At 37.4% G+C, this 19,469-nt stretch overlaps 1 protein-coding gene across 4 annotated transcripts in view; it reads right to left on the bottom strand.

The window, feature by feature from the left end:
• The window catches only part of PCNX1 (pecanex 1), a 190,227-nt gene that overhangs the window by 3,496 nt on the left and 167,262 nt on the right, over positions 1 to 19,469 (bottom strand). For all 4 annotated transcript variants that reach the window (XM_004371001.2, XM_012560045.1, XM_023726337.1 and 1 more), the window contains 7 exons: positions 19,020 to 19,273; positions 16,709 to 16,939; positions 11,253 to 11,353; positions 10,345 to 10,495; positions 3,829 to 4,059; positions 2,636 to 2,910; positions 786 to 991 (listed from right to left, as the gene is read on the bottom strand). In XM_004371001.2, coding sequence (XP_004371058.1) covers positions 786 to 991; positions 2,636 to 2,910; positions 3,829 to 4,059; positions 10,345 to 10,495; positions 11,253 to 11,353; positions 16,709 to 16,939; positions 19,020 to 19,273 — 1,449 coding nt within the window. The remainder of the gene's footprint in view (positions 1 to 785; positions 992 to 2,635; positions 2,911 to 3,828; positions 4,060 to 10,344; positions 10,496 to 11,252; positions 11,354 to 16,708; positions 16,940 to 19,019; positions 19,274 to 19,469) is intronic.

Here is a 19,469-nt window from a genome sequence, read left to right as displayed (position 1 = left end):
TACTACATATATTGCTCAGAGACATTGGTTACATTTTTCACAATGTTTTAACATTCTCATTAATTCCCTTTTGGATGTTTTGCTTCCAGTAATCTGGTTTCCCTGTCCTCTTACCCTTTCATCTTTGCTTTAATCATCGACCATTTGGCTATACCTAAAACTTTTCAAAGCTGTCAAACAGTAATAAATATCTGAGATTCGTTCCCTTGTGTGGATTTTATAATATAATTTTTATTTGTTGAAGATTTTTAAAATTCAAATTCTGGGCCATAAGAAAATACTAATTAAATAATTTATAGCAAACATCAGGATTTAAGTTTGGAATAAATCCTAAAATATCCTTCACAGAAATATTAAAAAATGACAAGAATATCTCTTTAATAAGTCAGAATGAAACATCTCATGGGAAGGAGTCAGTCAGAAATGTTCATTAAGCACCTACTATGTGGCAAGTCCTGTACCATTATTTCTCAAAGTATAGTATTACTGCCATTTCAATCTATTCCAATGACAAGCTGCACTGCTGATAGAGAGACAGTGAATACTACATCATAATTTTTATATGCATTAAGAAACTACTACTAAATATGAATTACCAGTAATACTGAACAGCAGGTTCTTCTGTGTCTTTTTCAAGTGGTTTGATATGATTCTTCAGGCTTATCTTTAGGGTAATTAGGAATAAGAGTAATTAGGGTAAAAGAGTTACTAGAAAATAATCATTAGGTATACTGAAAACATAGCTAAGAGGCTAATATTAATCACATGATTTTGCTTCATATTACCTAGTGCTGGAGGATAAGATGTGACAGGTGGATGGAGTCCTGCTCCTGTTCCTTGCCCTGGATTTCCAGTGCTTCCTTGGGGCACATTACTATGGGGATCATTGGCAGTTGTTGCATTGTTACTGGTGCAGGAAGTTCCACCTCCAGTATCAGAATCTTCAATATTGCCACCACTGTTACATCCAGCTCCACAACCTTTCCTTAATCTAGGAACAAACACCAGAACAGAGCATTAGTCTCAAGGTCACTTCAGTGTAGGGATTTTATCCTTTATCCAGCTACTCTGAATTGTTAATGCTACTAATATTCACCCCTGAAAATCTTTATGGTATAATCAATATTAAGAACAAAAAAGTCTGTTATATTCTCAAAGAATGGCTTAAGAACTATACCCCTCTAAAACCAAAACCAAAAACCAAACCTGTTGCCATTGAGTCAACTCTGGCTCATAGCGACCCTATATATCTCCCTTTATATTCACTGTCTCACTTTTTTCCAATCTACTTTACTCTGTACACTGTATCATCTTTCCTACAACATAATAAAGAACTGTATATAACACAGTTGTATCATTAAGGTCACAGCTGAAAATAGTATTCTTGCCCATGTCTGTTCAAAGACTCTGAAATATGCAACCCTGAAAACCTAATTTACTTATACTGTTGCTGTACCACAGCTGGAGAAAGATCACTTTTCCCCTTTATTTTTGAATCTCTATGTAGGATGACCAACTGTCCCAGTTCCCTCATGACTGCCCCAGTTTGGCACTGAAAGTCCCATGTCCCAGAAAATCCCTCGGTCAAAAACCCCTGGCTTGTCCTGGGCAAGCCAGGACAGTTGGGTACCCTATCTCTAGGCCATTTTCTTAGAGGGCAAAAACTTCACCTCCTGAAGGTAATTCCTATACAAGAGACATTTTTTTGAAAAAAAATTCTTTGAACACAACTCTGGTTTATGTTCTTCCATTTGAGAGCCCCTGATGTTAAAATGGTGGAACTTTAGTCACTAAGTGTTGGGTATTCCCAAAAGAATTTAAACACACTGACTTAAGAGAATTTCCTGCTCTAATCACCAGATTCTTTTTCTTAAGCTCTCATAATTCTAACAACATTCTGACCTTCCTCATTTCTCTTGGGTTCTATTTTAAGAATCTGAAGAACTCTCAGGAAACCAACAACTTTCTGTGAATTTTCTTCACCATCTACCACACTCTGATGTTTCTACATCATATATCATACTTTACTAGACAAAACACAGAGAAAAAAATTCATGTGCATATGTAAATACACTATATACTTGTGACTGGGGTGAGGAATGAACTATTAAAAAGGCAGTGGTATCTCTGCATGGCATAGCCAGGAGTTGCAGCATGTATGGGGTGCTCCCCCCACTGCTAGAATATAGCGATAAGACAGAAGAAAACAATCAACTTCCATAAGTTTCTTATGTTTTTCTCTTAGTTTGTTCTGTTTGCTGGCCCATGTACTTGGGCCAAAAAGTTAAGAGTGAACCATTCATAGTTAGCTACTGATCATTAAGTACAAGCTATGGTATTATTTTGCAACCCAGGAATCACAATAGAGTTAAGAAAAATTAAACAAGCAAACAAACAGGAACCATTCAAGATTCTACCAAACGCCAGAGCAGTGCTTCCTAAACAGAGTTGTCCATTAGATTTATTTAATAAGATTTTGAAGATAAAAATGCTCAGGTTCTACTTTCTGAAATTCAGACGTGATAGGTTTATATTGTGCCACGGCATCTATATTTTCCCTATGAGCTAATGCATACTACCTTGGTTAAGAGGGTCAGGATATAGCACCATTGAAAAACGCAACCCCATGACTCACCTGTGCCAGGTGGATACTATGAAGTTTCTAATATTTCCCAAGCTGATAGGTCCCCCAAGAATTTCCTTAAGCTGTTCATGGCTGTCAGAGTAAGAAGTTGTCAGGGGTGAGACAAAGATTGGGTAGCCAATGGGTTGATCACAAGATGAGTTTATCATGTTTCTCAGAGCTTGCTTTGCATTTTGGATGCTACCTCTCTCTGGGTTACGGTTACGCAGAAAGACAAGCTCCTGCTGTTGCCCTGCCCAGAGACCTCGGACACATTCCTTGTTCACCTGAAAACAAGAATACATGGGAATGAAGTTAAAGGGTCAAGAATAAAATTCACATAAACAGAAGAGCAGAAAAGGAAGGGATAAAAATTCATTATGATAACCAACTGTAAAAAGTAGGCAACGAATGTAAGTGGCTCACATTTGAATAGGAGCTAACCAATTTCCTTTGTCACTTATCAGGCTGGTAGATAATAAGCATCCATAGGGCTCCTTCCCTTGCTGTGTCTTATGAAAATATCAACTAAAATGTTGGAATCTATTTAGCTTTTCAAATTGAAGACGCATGAAATTTGTAACTGAGCTAATAGATATTTTTTATAGGAATGAGGGTAGCAAATATTTAGACTTGAAATGAGGTTTCTGACATTTATGGGTTGATTAAATGACATAGATTACAAAGTAAACTATTGCAGACTATAAAAAAAAAGTTCAAAATTAGCCTCTTAAAGTCTGAGATGTTTGGGGAAAAAAAACAAGGAAAAGTTAAGAGTGATCCGTTCACAGTTAGCTACTGATCACTATCAAGTACAAGCTATGGTATTATTTTGCAATCTAGGAATCACATCATATTAGCAATATAGTGCTGACATTTTAAGAAGAGATGCTGCCCAGATCTCATATATAATAGATAACACACTGTGTATAATGGATAAAAGACTGCCAAAACTGAAATAAGCAAAATTTCTAAGGCTTTACTGCACATGAGAAAAGTTCAGAGGACAGAATAAATTACTGACAAAATGAGTCAAAATAAGTCAAATTTGACAAAATAAGTCAAAATTATTATAAACAATAAACACAAATGTAGTATGGTCATTATTTCTTTTCATAAAAAAAAATTTTAAATCACTTTTTAAAGGTTCAGATCAAGATATTTAAGCTCCATTTTTTTCAGATACAAGGCCCTCAAAAACGTACTTGAATGACCCTGAAGCTAAGGTAGCGTCTGTTGAGCATGATGATTTTATATTCATTGGTGCCATCATCCATGACATGCCGCAAAGCAAGCAAGGAGGGAGAGTTGGCAAGGACTGCACTCCGCCATGCGGGATCCCCTTCGTGGGCTATTACAAGGTTTTTTTCATGAGACACAATGGCTTCATAGAGGACAGTAGGGTCATCATATTCATCTGGAGAAGTAAAATGATCCTAAATACAGAAATAAAATACATATACTGTTTTTAGGAAGACGAGAATGACTTCCAGGATGATTAAAAACTTGTATAGTTACTAAATAAAAATTCTTAACAACCAGTTTAATATGAATATTTCACATGAGCATATGTTAACATTATTAGAGCTAAATGACAGATTCTTAACTAACTATAACCCCAGGTTAGGAATTAGCTCATCACTGTTATAACTACTTCTGTATGTTCCTCAGTCCAACTCTCTAAGGTTTAGATAAATAGACATCATCTTCATTTTTACACATTTTGTTTTCTCATTCAAGTCGGTTTTTCCTATCTTCATTCATATTTATAAATATTTTCTTTTAAAGGATTATTTTGCTGTTATCAGTTTACGTAAAACGTCTCTAAACTGTGTTTCTTTTTAACTAGACACTTCGCGTAAAGCCACATCTCTAGAATGACTCTAATTTACCATTTTATCCTGCCCCTCATCTTTAAGAGTAGGCCTCAAAACTATGAGCTTTCAAGACAGATTTAGGTCCTAAAGGAGGGATCCCTGGTGGTGCAAACGGTTAACACGCTGGCTGCTAATGGAAAGGCTGATGGTTTCAGTTTACTCAGAGGTGCCTTAGAGAAAGGCCTGGTGATCTGCTTCCAAAAAATCAGCCTTTGAAAACCCTACAGAGCAGAGTTCTACTCTGACACACATGAGGTTGCCATGAGTTGAAGTGACTCAACTCGATGACAACTGGTAGTCCCAAATGAGCTAGTAAGGTCTTCCCTGAAAAATCTCTTGGTCTTAATAACTACTCATTCATTTGATTAATATTTATGCGATATCTTCCATAGGCAGAGGTCTGTAGCAGGCAGTATGAATGAAACAAAGAAGTATATGGAATGTATTCCCGTGAGAAACTTAGAAATTAATAGGTGATAGAGGACACATACTCAAATAACTATAACACTAATTTGCATTTTTAAAATGGCCTGAGTGTTAAGGAAATGCAAATATTCTATTGGCTACCTTTGTATTTATAGCTGGGAGGTGATAAATTTTTACATCCAGGTAAAGTAACTCATCTGTACTCAAGTCAACTGACTAGAGTATGTGCTCGCTGAAGGGGAAGGGAAAGAGTAAGAAGGATATAGCCTCTAAGTCTGGGGGCTGGGCTATATGAGAATGTAAGTAAAAAAGTTCTTCAATACATTCCAATACAAAGAAAATTTGACTCAAATTATCATGAAGGTTGGGCAAGTAATACCCACATTTTACACATATCAAAATAAAGCTCAAAGAGACTCAGCTGCTTCCTAGATTTAGACAGTAAGTGGTAATGCCAGGACTTGAACTCAGATTTTTATTAAAAGAGTATTTTTTCATTCCATTAAAAAAAATTTGATTATAAAAGTTAATTGAAAGAACTGTCAGGTCTAGGTGATGTGACTGGGGAAGGCTACACAATGAAGGTGTTCTTGAGTTGGGTCTTAAAGGAGGAATATAATCTCAGTGGATGGAGATGGGCAGTGTGAGTGAAAAGAAAAGGGCTCCAGGCAGGGAAACCTACAGCGGAAAAGCACAAAAGGTCAGTGAAGAGATAAAGACAATTATAGCATAAAGTCTCTTTGTGGGAACTGGGTACCTATTTCACTGCTGGGCATTGTGCGGGGCACTGCAAATATAGTAGTGAACGAGACAGACAGAAGCACTGCTCTCTTAGGCCTTACAGTCTAGTTCCCAGTCTTCTGAGAAAATAAGAAAACTAGCTTTTCGCCAGATTGTGAAGTACCCTCATTGGTGTCCCCTGCAGATTTCTTTTACTAAGCTGGTGCACTCATCTCTCCACTGCTTTGAGTGTTAGCTCCTAACAGCCCACAGCTGTTCTCCTAAGAACCGCCTTCAGCTGATGGGAGCTGCCTGGATAGGAAATGCTGGGGGATTGGTGTTATTCAGGCTCCAGAGCACCCTCTGACATCGGGCTGAGGTCAGAAGCCAGCTGAAACACACCTTTGCTTAGCTTCTTTCCCTGCTCTGTCCTGCTTCCATCACTTCCTTACAGAATTTTCTTGAGAGAACTCTCTGGATAAATCTCTTGCATTAAGAATCTTGGCCTCTAGCTCTGCTTCTAGGGAACCTGATCTAAGGTAACACTCATGACAAAATATGGATACGTGACTCTTGACTTTTGTACATTATACACCAACTCTCCTTTCTTTTAAATACTGAGTTCATATTTTCCTATACCAGCAGATGTCTAGATGTCATATGGTATGCTCTCTACTAGCAAACAGTTTCATTTGGAAAGGAATACCATTTTTGTATAGTAGCACTGGTGTTATTATTTGAATGAAAAATAAAAGTACAGACACACGCAATAATCACCTTCTTAAAAGAGACACTCAGATGGAAATCGTTAGGCATGGCAAAAGGGGAGAATGTTTAATCTTATTCAAGATTCTTTTCACTGGACAGAAGGTGGTTGAATGAGTACATAAAATTCTATGTACATTAGTGCAGCACTGTTTTAGTGACAAAATATTTTAAATACGCAGAATGCCCACGAACAAGGAAGTGGTTGAATAAATTGTGGTAAAAATTATGGAATCTGGAATACTATAGAGCCATTAAAATATATTAGGTACCTCTATATGGACTGACTTGGAAAGATGTCCGTGTTATACTAAATGAAAAAAAAAAGTCATTACAGATCAATTTGTATAGCACAACTAAAATTTTTAAAAGGAAAATATTTATATACATAGATGGAAATGTCTTAGGAACTTGTGGGGAGGAATCAGAAAAGAGATGCATCAAATTATTGGCAATGATTGCTTCTTGGGGGTATAGCAGGATGGCATGGGGTGATGGAAAGATGTTTACTCTTGGGTGGTTTATTTTTTTAATGTTTTTCAGTATTTTCAAATAAATAAAAAGAAATAATGATCCAGTTCTTCTGGGAAAAGTTCTGAGAAGCATTTTAGAAACATACTTTAGAAGCTACAAGGAGATGCACAGGATATATTATTTTTCAAAAACAATGAAACTCATTTGTTAAGCAAACATTTACTGGCCACCAAGCACTGTGCTAAGCAATGGAGGTATAAAGATTAATGAGAAATTATTCCTATCCTCAAAGAGATCACAGACTATAAAACTTTCATCATATATCATTTGTAAATCAGCCTTTGACTGATTGGTCTATTTCACCTCTAATAATCATGTGATTTCTCAGAGACTAATAAGAAAGGAAAAACAAGTAAGGAGGAAAGATGTTTTACAAAATGATTAAAAAGGGGACGAGAGAGAGCACAGAAAAAAGGCAATTTGCTTAATTCCTCTGAGTTTTGGTTAATCTTCATCTACAAAATGGGGTTAAATAACTCTCTGGGTTGGTGTGATATAATGTGATATCAAAGCACTTTATACAATTGTAAATATTACACAGATAGTAAGAATTTGGATTTCTAAACTCTAAGTACACACAATACTTCAGATTGATATTCTTTAGATATGAAATCTAAAGAAACTTTTGCAATAAATTTACATAGAATGGTTCCATGTAAAATTATATCAGATTTAGGTCATATGGTTCTATGGGGGAGAGAGAGAAGAAAAGGGAAAGGGAAAAACAGGAAAGGAAAAAGCAAAATTTAAAAATACACATGAAATGTTAAAAACATACCATCAAAGATTATGTCTGAAAGGCAAAAGGGGAGGTAAATAGAAATTTTATATTTTTAGCACTCTCAGACTCAGAAATCTTTTTTTTAAAGTTAAGCTTGAGGTATAATTTACAATAAAATGCACCCATTTTAAGTATACAGTTAGATGCATCTTGACAAATATGTATGCCCATGTAATCACTGCCATAGTCTAAATACAGAATATCTGCATCACTCCAAAAAATGCCTTCCTGCCCTTTGGCATTCCATCTCCACCCCTAACTGCAAGCAACCTCTTTCTACTTTCTGTCACTACAGATTAGTTCTGCCTGTTTTAAAATTTATACAAATAAAATCATACAGAATGCACTTTTTTTTTTTATGTCTGGCTTCTCTTGCCCTGCATCATGATTGAGCTTCATTCATGTTGTGGCATGTAACAACAGTTGGTTTCCTTTACTTGCTGAGTAATATCCTATCATGTGGATATACCAAAATTTGTATGTTCATCTGATGGGCATTTGAGTTGTTTCTGGTTTGGGGCTATTACGAATAAAGTTGCTTTGAATACTTGTGTACAGTCTTTGTGTGGACATATGCTTTCATCCTCTTGGGTAAATATCTAGCAGTGGAACTGCTGGGTCATATGGCAAGTGCATGCATAACTATTCTTTTTAATATTTAAGCCTATTGTTCACTTTTATGGATTTTCATGAGTACATGATGAAATTTGGAGATGATCAGCACTGATGTGTCTGTCTTTTCCAGGCCTGAGAGTTCCTCACAGGCAGCCCAATGTCCGGCTCAAAGTGATACTCAATACCAAACCAAACCCACTGCCGTCGAGTCTATTCTGACTTATAGTGACCGTAAAGGACAGAGCAGAACTGCCTCATAGGGTTTCCAAGGAGTGGCTGATGGATTTGAGCAGCTGACCTTTTGGTTAGCAGCTGACCTTTTGGTTAGCAGCTAAACACTTAACCACTGTGCCACAAGGGCTCCAGTAAGTGGATCCTTGATAAGTGGATGCTATTTGCTACTGTATAGGTCAATCTATGTCCTCCTAGAGGGCATATCAAATTACACGAGGGACTCCTTCAGGTTGCATTTATACCTGTCCTTACCCCCCACCTCCATTACTCCCAAGTTCCCAACTCCTCCTCATTCTCCCTATCACTGTTGTTGTGAGTCTCGGCTCACGATGGGAGTATGCTATAGCCAGTGTGTTGGGCCTGAAAACAAGGTAGAGAACTACTGGCATAGGCATTAGTGCCACAAGCAGAGGAACGTGTAAAGGAAATGGCCCCAGCCGCAATAGGAAAAAAGACTTGTATGGAATGACCAAAGGCAGAGACTTAAGGTTGGAAGCTACCATCATAGGCTTTGAACTCTGTACCAGGTGGAGACAAAATACCTGTCATAATGTTTAGAATTAGAAGATGTCTGTCAGAAGCTGTTACAAAATTATGCCGTATAAAAGACAGCATATCTCACACAGCAGATATATAATTGGCACCTTTTAAAATACTCTGTAGTTTCAGAAACATTTTCACCTGAAATCATTATCTTTTTCTTTTAAATTCATTGAATTTTGTCTCAAGACTCTAAAGCTAGTCTGAAAAATGGACAATTCTGTTTGATCCCAAATATTTTCCCCATTATCCTCAAAACCATTTTTCACAGAGATTTTCAAATAATATAACTTTCATTAGTAATGCTCTTAAAGTAACTCGTGGGAATTTAACTAAATTCCAGTACTTTATATTGCATTAAAATCATTTAAAAAGTAATTGACAGTTTATTTGTTCAAGTCAATCAGACTTGAACACAGCAGACGCATTTTAATGAGTCTTATTATGTGGTCTCTATTATCAGATCTGATCATTATTTTCAAGTAGAATGATTAGGGCAGCAAGTGCCAGTATTTAACTTAGCAATATATTCTTGAAATGATCTAGGTCTTCGCAAATACATTTCTGGGCCTCATTTTAATTTTATTACTATACTAGGATTATTTAACTAAGGCTAAATCTGTTCTAACCATCCTTTACTCTACATAACATGCTAAATGAAACTTAAGATTCCATAACAGCAGCCTATTTATAACACTCCTAAACTGTTGCTACAGTGCATTTGGAGTTGGCCAGCATTCATGTAGGGAAGATGCACGAATTGCAATCACATGAAAATAAACCTGTTGCTGTTAAGTAGATTTTGACTCACAGCGACCCTACAGGAAAAAGCAGAACTGCCCCATAGAGTTTCCAAGGCTGTAAATCTTTACGGAAGCAGATTGCCACATTTTTCTTCCATGGAGTAGCTGGTGGGTTCGAACCTCAGACCTTCTGGTTAGCAGCTGAGCGCTTAACCACTGCCAAAGACCTTTATCTCCGGCTTGCCATTGCTTAAATTTTTCCTGAAGTTATTACTGCCCAAGCCAGTCACCCTCTAATATTCAAATTCACTGTTAGAAACATAGGTTCAGGCTTCTAAGATTTAATATCTTGCCATGAATCAGGTTTTTCTTAATTTCAGATCAGAATTATTTCTCAAAACATTTCTAAGAAACATATAATTTGGAAGGTCAAGTGAAAAATGATCAGTAAAAACCAGTAATGAATTAGAAATCTCATCTTCTTACCTGATGAAGTTTAATGGACATACGGATTCCAGGGACTACCACTTTTCTTAGCAATTCCATGTCAGCAAAGATCCATTCATCTCGAATTGAAGAAATACGGAAATCGCCCTTAAATAGGGCATGCAATCCATAGAGGAATGATTCTAAATTACTGTTAAGATTGGAGATAAAGAGTCACATATTTTGACAGTGAAGTCTTCCACTACACTGATTTTTACAGTTGGTTGTGCATCAGGATCATCTAGGAGCATTTTGAAAATAGAGATTCCAGGAACTAATGTCAGAACTCCTGAATCAGAATCACAAGGGATAGGGCCTGTTTGACCTGGGACCCTTGCTTATGAACACTGTAATACTAAGTCCATGAAAATAAACTGAAGATAAAGAGTTTATAAATTAATATAAAAAAGGAGTGCCTAATGGAAATCATGTAGTAATCACAGAAGAGACTTAAAACATCAGCTGTTTCTTATTTCTAATTCATATGAATGCGTATGTCAAGAAATTCAATTTGTATTTACAGTCCCAAGACTTAATGTACAACTATTTTAGACAAAGGCTTTTGTCTAGAACATTCATAATTTTAAAATAGTTGTACATTAAATGAGAAAAATAAATGTGAATGGGAGATCAATAAAATTTTATGGTATGACTATTTTTTTAACCATCTTAAATCCATTAAATTCTCATCAGTAGTCACCTACACACAAATGTGTGAATTTTAAAAGCCAGTTCTGTTAACCAGCTAATAGAACTCAACTATGTTCAGCAAAAAGATCTAAAAATATCAGAATCTAAAGAAACTTTTGCAATACATTTGCACAGAAGGCTTCCATGTAAAATTATGTCAGATTTAGGTTATATGGCTCCCCATATTCTCTTCCTGAGAACAGAAATGCCTCCCATACCTAGACATATGGTGGGAGGCAGTCCCCAAAGCTCTCCGTCCCAGAACACAGAGTCCGTAACACAGAGTCACCAGGGATGAATCTTTGTCCACATCCAGGGGCTTAAAAAAAAAAAAGTACATTAGTTATCAGAAAGGTAGATAAGTATTTAACAAATCAGAAGTATCTATTTAATAAATTAGAGAAAGGATAAAGAACTCAATTACAGCATAATTTCTATCTCTTCAAATAAAAGCTCCAATGAAAATAAAGTTAGCAACAAAACAGCATAAAATAAATTATGAGTTGTAATCTTAAAATAAAATCCAATACTTCATATTACTGGAATATAATTTTAAAAAACCTGGCTGTATTATAAAGTATTAGGATCTTAGCTAAAGATCTCATAGCAGTTCCTGGTATACTAATTTCAGACATTGTATTATCCTTAAAATATAACATTCAACGAGTTGTGTCTGGCCATAACCTCGCAGGCAGACTGTTAGTGACAGCTGTATCATCCAATCTATAACACAGTAAAGAAAATCAAATTGATGTGTACAGAACATTGCTTCTCCTTAACATTTTTTTCTTTTAAAACAGCCACATGCCTTGACAATTGAAGAAAGATGGTAGATCTCCTCTCTTTCCTGCCATAGGAGAGCCCAATAATAGTCACTGATATGAAAGTTAACAGAATGTTTCATCTTGTTATAAATACTACAGAAAATCTTGGTAGTATCTCAGTTACTGAGAAATAATTTAGGGCAATGGTTCTCAAAGCACAGTCCTAGGACCACCAACATTAGAATCTGGCAACTTGTTAGAAATGCAAATTCTTGGGCCACTCCAGACCTGTACAATCAAATTCTGGAGCTGGGAGCCCAGCAATCACCCCTCAGGTGATTCTAATGTTAGCTAAAGAATCATTGATACAGGTTAATAAAGAGCTTAACTATTCTAATTTTGTCAGTGATACATCTTTTTGGCCTTGTAAATCATTTCACTTATCAACAAAAAGGGGGCAAAGATATTATTTAATATTGACTGGTCAATTTAATTAACAGACATTAATTTGGTTAACTGTGATTATAAGAGTATTTTAAAATTTAACTTAATTTCATGTAATAAATGTATGCCTACAAACAAAAAAAGTGTGTAAGAGATACCTAGAGGCTTGCCAATTAGACTGTTTCCAAAGATATATTATCTCTTATAGCATACATCCTAGTTTAATCAAACCGAATCTCTGAAAGAATTTTGGCTCCACCTTACAAAACAGTAAAGAGTATGAAAGCACTTGTTTTAAGAAATGGGAAAGAAAAAAAGAGAGTATGTGAGTGCCAATTTGAAGATATATAAACAAAAATACTAAAAATGATAAAATTATGGGTGACTGTTTCTTCATTCTCCCCTGCCCCTGCCAACTTTCTACGATGAAAATGTTTTGCGTTTTATGAGAAAAAAAAATTATAATTTAGTTCAGGCTCCTGCTTCTCATCAAGATGGAGTAAGAGAGACCAGATTTATCCTCCCACCTGAAGCAAAGAACTGTACACAACATGTGAAACAATGGTTTGCAGACACTGGACATCTAGGAGGGCAGGATGCTAATCGCTGAGTGACTGGAAACAAATGAAATGAGCTTTATGATAGACCCATCTTATTGCCTAGAGTTTCCAGGCTACAATGCAAGTAGCCAAGGTGGAGCCTAGAGGTCTCTGAGTTGAGGAGACAGCTGGGAGTCTGGGGAGGTCAAGGCAGGCAGAGTTCACAGGGCAAAGTACCACAGAGGAAAGAGATGCAGAGAACTCCAGGGATCTGCAGAAGGCTCCCCCGAGTCTTCATCTGAGTACTGATCAACACATGCAGCAAGGACGCAAGGTTGGGAAAAGAATCACCAGAAAGTGACAATGTAAAATCTCGTGCTTGGCTACAGTACTCAGAAGTACTAGCCTCAGTAATGGGGAAAATTTAGCTGTAGACTAACGGCTGCTCTGATCTTTCCTTCTAATTTGGCATTCCAGGTAATTTTACTACACTAGGAGTTGGAATCGATGTGATAGCAGTGGGTTTGGTTTGGTTTCGGTTTAGGATCACATTTATGAGTTGAACTGACTCGACGACAATGGGTTTTTTTTTTTTTCCAGGACCACATTTAGAAAAACATTATTTCAACATCTTTAGAAGATATATTTGGCTAGTATATGGAAAATTATTGCCTCCTAGCATACATAGCACTTACTGATGAAGATCAAAAATTATACCCTTCAGTATGGATTGTACCTCAAAAATCCTCACAACTGGACCAATAAGCAAAATCTTGATAAATGGAGAAAAGATTGAAGTCAAGGATTTCATTTTACTTGGATCCACAATCAACGCCCATGGAAGCAGCAGTCAAGAAATCAAAAAACGCATTGCACTGGGCAAATCTGCTGCAAAAGTCCTCTTTAAAATGTTAAAAAGCAAAGATGTCGCTTTGAGGACTAAGGTGCACCTGACTAGGGCCATGGTATTTTCAATCACCTCATATACATGAGAAAGCTGGACAGTGAACAAGGAAGGTCAAAGAAGAATTGACGTCTTTGAATTATGGTGTTGGTGAAGAATATTAAATATACCATGGACTGCCAAAAGAATGAACAAATCTGTCTTGGAAAAAGTACAGCTAGGACGCTCCTGAGAAGTGAGGATGGCAAGACTTCGTCTCACATACTTTGGACATGTTATCAAGAGGGACCAGCCCCTGGAGAAGGACATCATGCTTGGTAGAGGGTCAGCGAAAAACAGGAAGACACTCAACAAGATGGACTGACACAGAAGCTGCAACAACAGGTTCAAGCATAACAACGATTGCAAGGATGGCAAAGGACCAGGCAGGGTTTTGTTCTGTTGTACACTGAATCGCTAAGAGTTGGGACTGACTCGACAGCACCTAACAAAAACATATACAACATATACAGCAAAACATGCAAAATCTGGAACCTGTGTATGGCAGAAACGTGTCAGAGAAGGAAAACGCAAATATTTTCCATTAACAGAGAGTAACAGAGAAGTGGTAAGCTGCACCCTGTTAAAGGCAGAAAACTTGAGAGACCCAGAAAAACAAGGCAATCTTGTCGAGTTCCAGCTCTCATATATTTCACTGTAATTAGAGAAGAAGGAAATATGATTTTTAAGATTTCTGTGTAATGTGAAATTTCTATTTAGTGTAGAACACCATTTGGGAAGTAAACCTTGGAAAAAGAGTTTTGAGGCAACTTTCTGACATTTAGGTAAGGGCACCAGAGCTTGGAGTCAGCAAATCTGTCTAGCTTAATTAAAAACTCCCCCAGGAAGAGGCTATTCTGGGAATGGTGACTCAGAGAAAAGAATGCATGATTTTAAGGAGGTAGGGACAATCGATTCTGATTTAAAAGAAAAACTAGAATGGCTGCACAACATGATGAAAGTGGTAATTAATATCACTGAACAGTACATGTAAAAAGTTTTAAGAGTATATAGCTGGAAAAATACAACTGATAACTTTTCTTCCAAAGGGGATTATTATTATAAGAATTCTATTATATAGACTATAAGCCTGACTGACCTAGTAATAATAAGCCATCTGAAGAGACCCCATCTGAAGAGACTAGGGATATCCAAGTTTGGAAGCAAACTTTTTGAATATATGACTCAGCCACTACAAGGATTTCCTCAAGTGACGTCCATGACCTCAGGAATAATCTCTAAGAGAAGGGTCCTTAAGGTTAGGAAAGATGGATTCCTGTCCTGAGTGGGAAGAAAATGAGTTCCTAGCCCAGGTGACCATGATAAAAAACAAAGCTAAAGTGGCCAGTATCATCTGAGCCGGAGAAAGGCTATTAGAATAATATGACCGTGCCCCTCAACAACCACAACAAAAATACAAGTCTAAATCATTCCAAGTATATTTCATTTTTGAAAAAGTAAAACTCCTTGTTATAGGTTTAGAAGCAGAGAAGTTTAGTCCTGTTTCTGAGCCTCTTACGAGGTTCTTTTATCCTACTCTTTGTCCCTTATTAAAAATGTCCTACTCGACTGAGTCAATATTATTGTGCCTCTAGTACAAAGCTAAAAAGGCCATTGTTCAGAAAGGAAGTACAAGGATGCTCCCTTTCTTACTGATGAAGAAGGGAGACAAGAGACTGATTTGATAAGGTATCTTACTCTAAGTAGTTGCAAAGGAAGGCATAAAGCAAGTGCTAAACCTAAAGGTGGTCAGTGTATACATCCCAGACCATGTTAAAAGGTACTGGTTGTCAAGGTGATCCATTGTGCTCCATGACACAAACCTTGTACATGGGATGCTGGTGGTTCAACTGCACAAGGCTGTGGCTTGGAAAAGGAGCCCTGGTGGTGCAATGGTTAAGTACTCTGCTGTTAACCGAAAGGTCGGTGGTTCAAACCCACCAGTGACTCCTCAGGAGAAAAGACCTAGTGATCTGCTCCCAGAAGACTACAGCCTGCAAAACCCTAAGGGGCAGTTCTGCTGTGTCCTATAGGGTCACTATGAGTCAGAATCGACTCAACAGCACACACAACCACCATGGCTTGGAAAGCAACAATGGTGATAGGGATTAGGTTTGGGAACCACAGGCCTTAGTACTGTGGTTACTTTATATACAGTCTGGTCAGGGGGCCAATTATTCCACGAGAGCCATGAAACCTAGAAGGAAGTAGTAATAGGTCTCACCTCACCTTTAGGAATGAGGAATTTAGGAACGAATAATATACCAATGCTTCTCAAAGTGCTGATGGGAACAACCTGAATTAAAATTACCCAAGGTGCTGCAGATTTTGGGGTTGCAGCTTAGACCTACTGACTCAGAATCTCTCAGGGGAGGCCCAGGGATCTGCATTTTTACAAGTTCCTAGGTTATTTTTACCCACATTAACACTGGAAAATCAATGGTCTAGACCTACACTGTCTAATACAGTAACCGCTAGCCACTTGTAGCTATTAAATTAAAATTAAATAAAATAAAAAATTCAGTTCCTTAGTTGCACTAGGCATATTTCAAGTGTTCAATAGCCACATGTGGCTAGTGGCTACAATACTGGACAGCAGAGAACATTTCTATCATTGCAGAAAGTTCTATTAAACAGCACTGGTCTCACTTTAGACTTGGGAAAAAGATATTTAATTATCTTCAAGTCTAGGTGGGCTCTCCAAAATCTAGTCTTTAAGAAGGCATTCTATGCTATTTTAATTTGGGTGTGCATGTGGTGGGGAAGGAAGGCTACTTGAACAGTGAGATTGGGACGCTGACAATGAAAGAACAAAGAAGGTCACTTTTTTAAACCTGTTTTTGGCAGAGTTGGTTGGTTTGGTCCAACCACAATGAACCAGAAGATCAGAAAGAACTGACCACATAACAACTAACAGGGATATCCCTTCCATCTCTGAAAAAATCCGGATTCAAAGACTTGTAAATGATATCAACTACCCCTACCTTTGCTCTTCGAGAAGAGCAATACTCTATCCAGTTGAGGTAAATCACACAGAAACTCTCCCTGGATATGCCTGCTAGTCGATGGTCATAGTCTTCATCAATGTTTGGATTAAACGTTGGGTCCACATCAACATAATTTCGATCTGCGCAGAGACGTAGTCCTTCTTGCATTGTCTCGTTCGCTAGCCACTCCTCTAACTTAGAGGAGGTTGTAACATAATAAATGATACCCTAACGTGGAAAAGATTTTGAAAAATTCAGGTTAAATCACAATTTGAATTAATTCTAATGCCTCAGTAAAATAAATTCAGATTGTGTCTGCCGACAGGGTAGCTCAAAAAATATTTCATTCTAGCTCAATACTATATGTATACATTTTAAGAATGCTGTAACACTATACCTCAGGTCTTCCTGGATTAAAAAAAAAAATTTAATACTTTAAAATCAGAGCCATAAATTCAGCAAGGCAACTTCAAAACAATTCTGATCTGCTGATTTAACAGCTTCTGAATTTAGCATATTTTAAGCAAGATGAAAAGCTTTGTTATAGTGCATCTATTTGGGAATTTCTCATAGAAAGTTATTAAGCCATCAGGTGATGCTAGTCAGGGCATAAAAATATAGCTAATGATAAAGTAATATATAATATTTAGAACTAGATATAGAAAATGCCATACAAACACTCATACATGTCAAATATGTTATAAAATCAATCTCTTTAGCTTCATGGGGTTGGATTTAGCCAAACATTCAATGCAAGAATCAAGCTTTTAGCATGAATAAGGTAGTATGTGAGGTAATGATGCAAAATATGGAAAATTTAGGCATGGGTCATTAAAACTTAGCACAGGTTTTCCTCTTGAAAGTATCGACTTCAGCTGGAAGTCCCAAAATCACAGCCATGCTGTATTTCTGTAAAATCGTTAGCAAAATAATTCATTAGAATAGCCGCGCAATAAAGGATTAACCTTGCCTAAAGTCTGCCCTTTGCCCTGCACTCCTCTGAAGTAACCTCTGTTGTTGTTGTTAGTTACCACTGAGTTGGCTCCAACTCATGGTGACCTTATGTATAAGTTGTCATACAGAACAAAATATTGCCAAGTTCTGTGCCATCTCCATGACTGTATTTTGAGTGCCTTCCAACCTGGGGGGGCTCACCTTCCAGCACTGTATTGGGCAATATCCTATTGAGATCCACTTGGTTTCCACTGGCTAATTTTCAGAAGTAGATCACCAGGCCTTTCTTCCTAGTCTGTCTAATCTGGAAGTTTTGCTGAAACCTGTCCATGATGGGTGATCTTGCTGGTATATTTGAAATACCAGTGGCATAGTTTCCAGCATCATAGCAACACACAAGCTACCATAGTAGAATAGATGAGTGGTAAGACGTAATCTCTAAACCCTTGGAATGTCCTGCCTGATAGGAATGTCTTTGTTTCCCTGAAGATCTTGGGCCATGCCAATTAGTCCATGCTAACAGTGTGACTTCTGGTGGGGGGTCCTGGGTCAGGCAGTATCAACTTGACCTCTGGAGGGGCTAGAGACTAAGGTCAGCCACATGGTCAGTCAACCATGTCTATGGGACTAAGCCTCCAGTAAAAACTCTGGACACTGAGGCTTGTGCGAACTTCGCTGGTTGGCAATATTCCATGTTTGTGGGCACACATCGTTGCTGGAAGAAGCAAGTGCTGTCTGCACAACTCCACTGGGAGACTATAACTGAAGCTCAGTGCCTTGGTGTCTCCTGGACACTTCCCTATGTGCCTCTTCCCCTGGCTGATTTTAATAGGAATCCTTTTGCTGTAATTGCAACCATGAGCATAGCAGTATGGAGTTCTATAAGACGTTTTAGCGAATTATTGAACTTGAGGTTAGATTTGGGGACCTCCTGAACTTTGCAATACCATCATCCAGTTTAATGAAAGCAGTGTAAGGCAGTGGTTAACAGCACGGGCTTAGTTAGAGGACCCTGGGTAAGTTAACATCGAATCCTTAAGTTGTTCACTTGTAAAACAGGGAAGTAATATTCCTTCTGAGAATTATGCACATAGTGTGTGTAGAGTGTTTAGCACAGTGTCTAAAACAGATACAAATGGTAGCAATTATTAATAGTTAACAAATGGAATAAGCTCCAATAAAGCAAGAAACCACAAGACCTTCACAGGTATATTTTACTAAGTTTTCTGGATACTAGAGAATTTAAGTCACTGTTTGGAAGCAAAGCACAAGTAAAAAAGAATATATGTATGTATATATCTTTCCAAGAAGAGCCTCTGATTATCAGAAGATCTAAGTAGGCACATACTATTACCTTAACATAGTAGGTGGTGAGAACTTTCCGAAGATCAAAGACTTGAAGCATAGACGCAGCACTATTGTCAGTGATGCTATAACCCTCCAGAATATATTTAGTGACTATCACTTCCCAAGCGAGCCAGCGCTGGCTAAATGCAGCATTAAATGAAAGCACATGAGGAATATGGCCAGGTTCACAGCAGCAAAATCCTTCATCCTCCTCTACGCCCTCAGTAATGGCCTCCACTTCCCGTTGTTGACAGTAAGTACCTTAAAGAGAGAGAACACGCATTAAAAACGAAGGGAAAAAAATACAATATGGAAAAATGAATGCTTCAAAGACACAAGGTATTTAGAAAGACACATTTTATAGCAATTGAAAGTATATAATTGCTATGTCTTAGAATGTTCATTAACAAACTGCAGCAAACTCCAGAAACGAAGCATACTACATATTCATCTCCTG

This window comes from Trichechus manatus, unplaced genomic scaffold (genome assembly GCF_000243295.1).
Source record: "Trichechus manatus latirostris isolate Lorelei unplaced genomic scaffold, TriManLat1.0 scaffold00010, whole genome shotgun sequence".
Lineage (NCBI taxonomy): Eukaryota > Metazoa > Chordata > Mammalia > Sirenia > Trichechidae > Trichechus > Trichechus manatus.
This window is presented reverse-complemented; position numbering and strand designations above follow the sequence as displayed.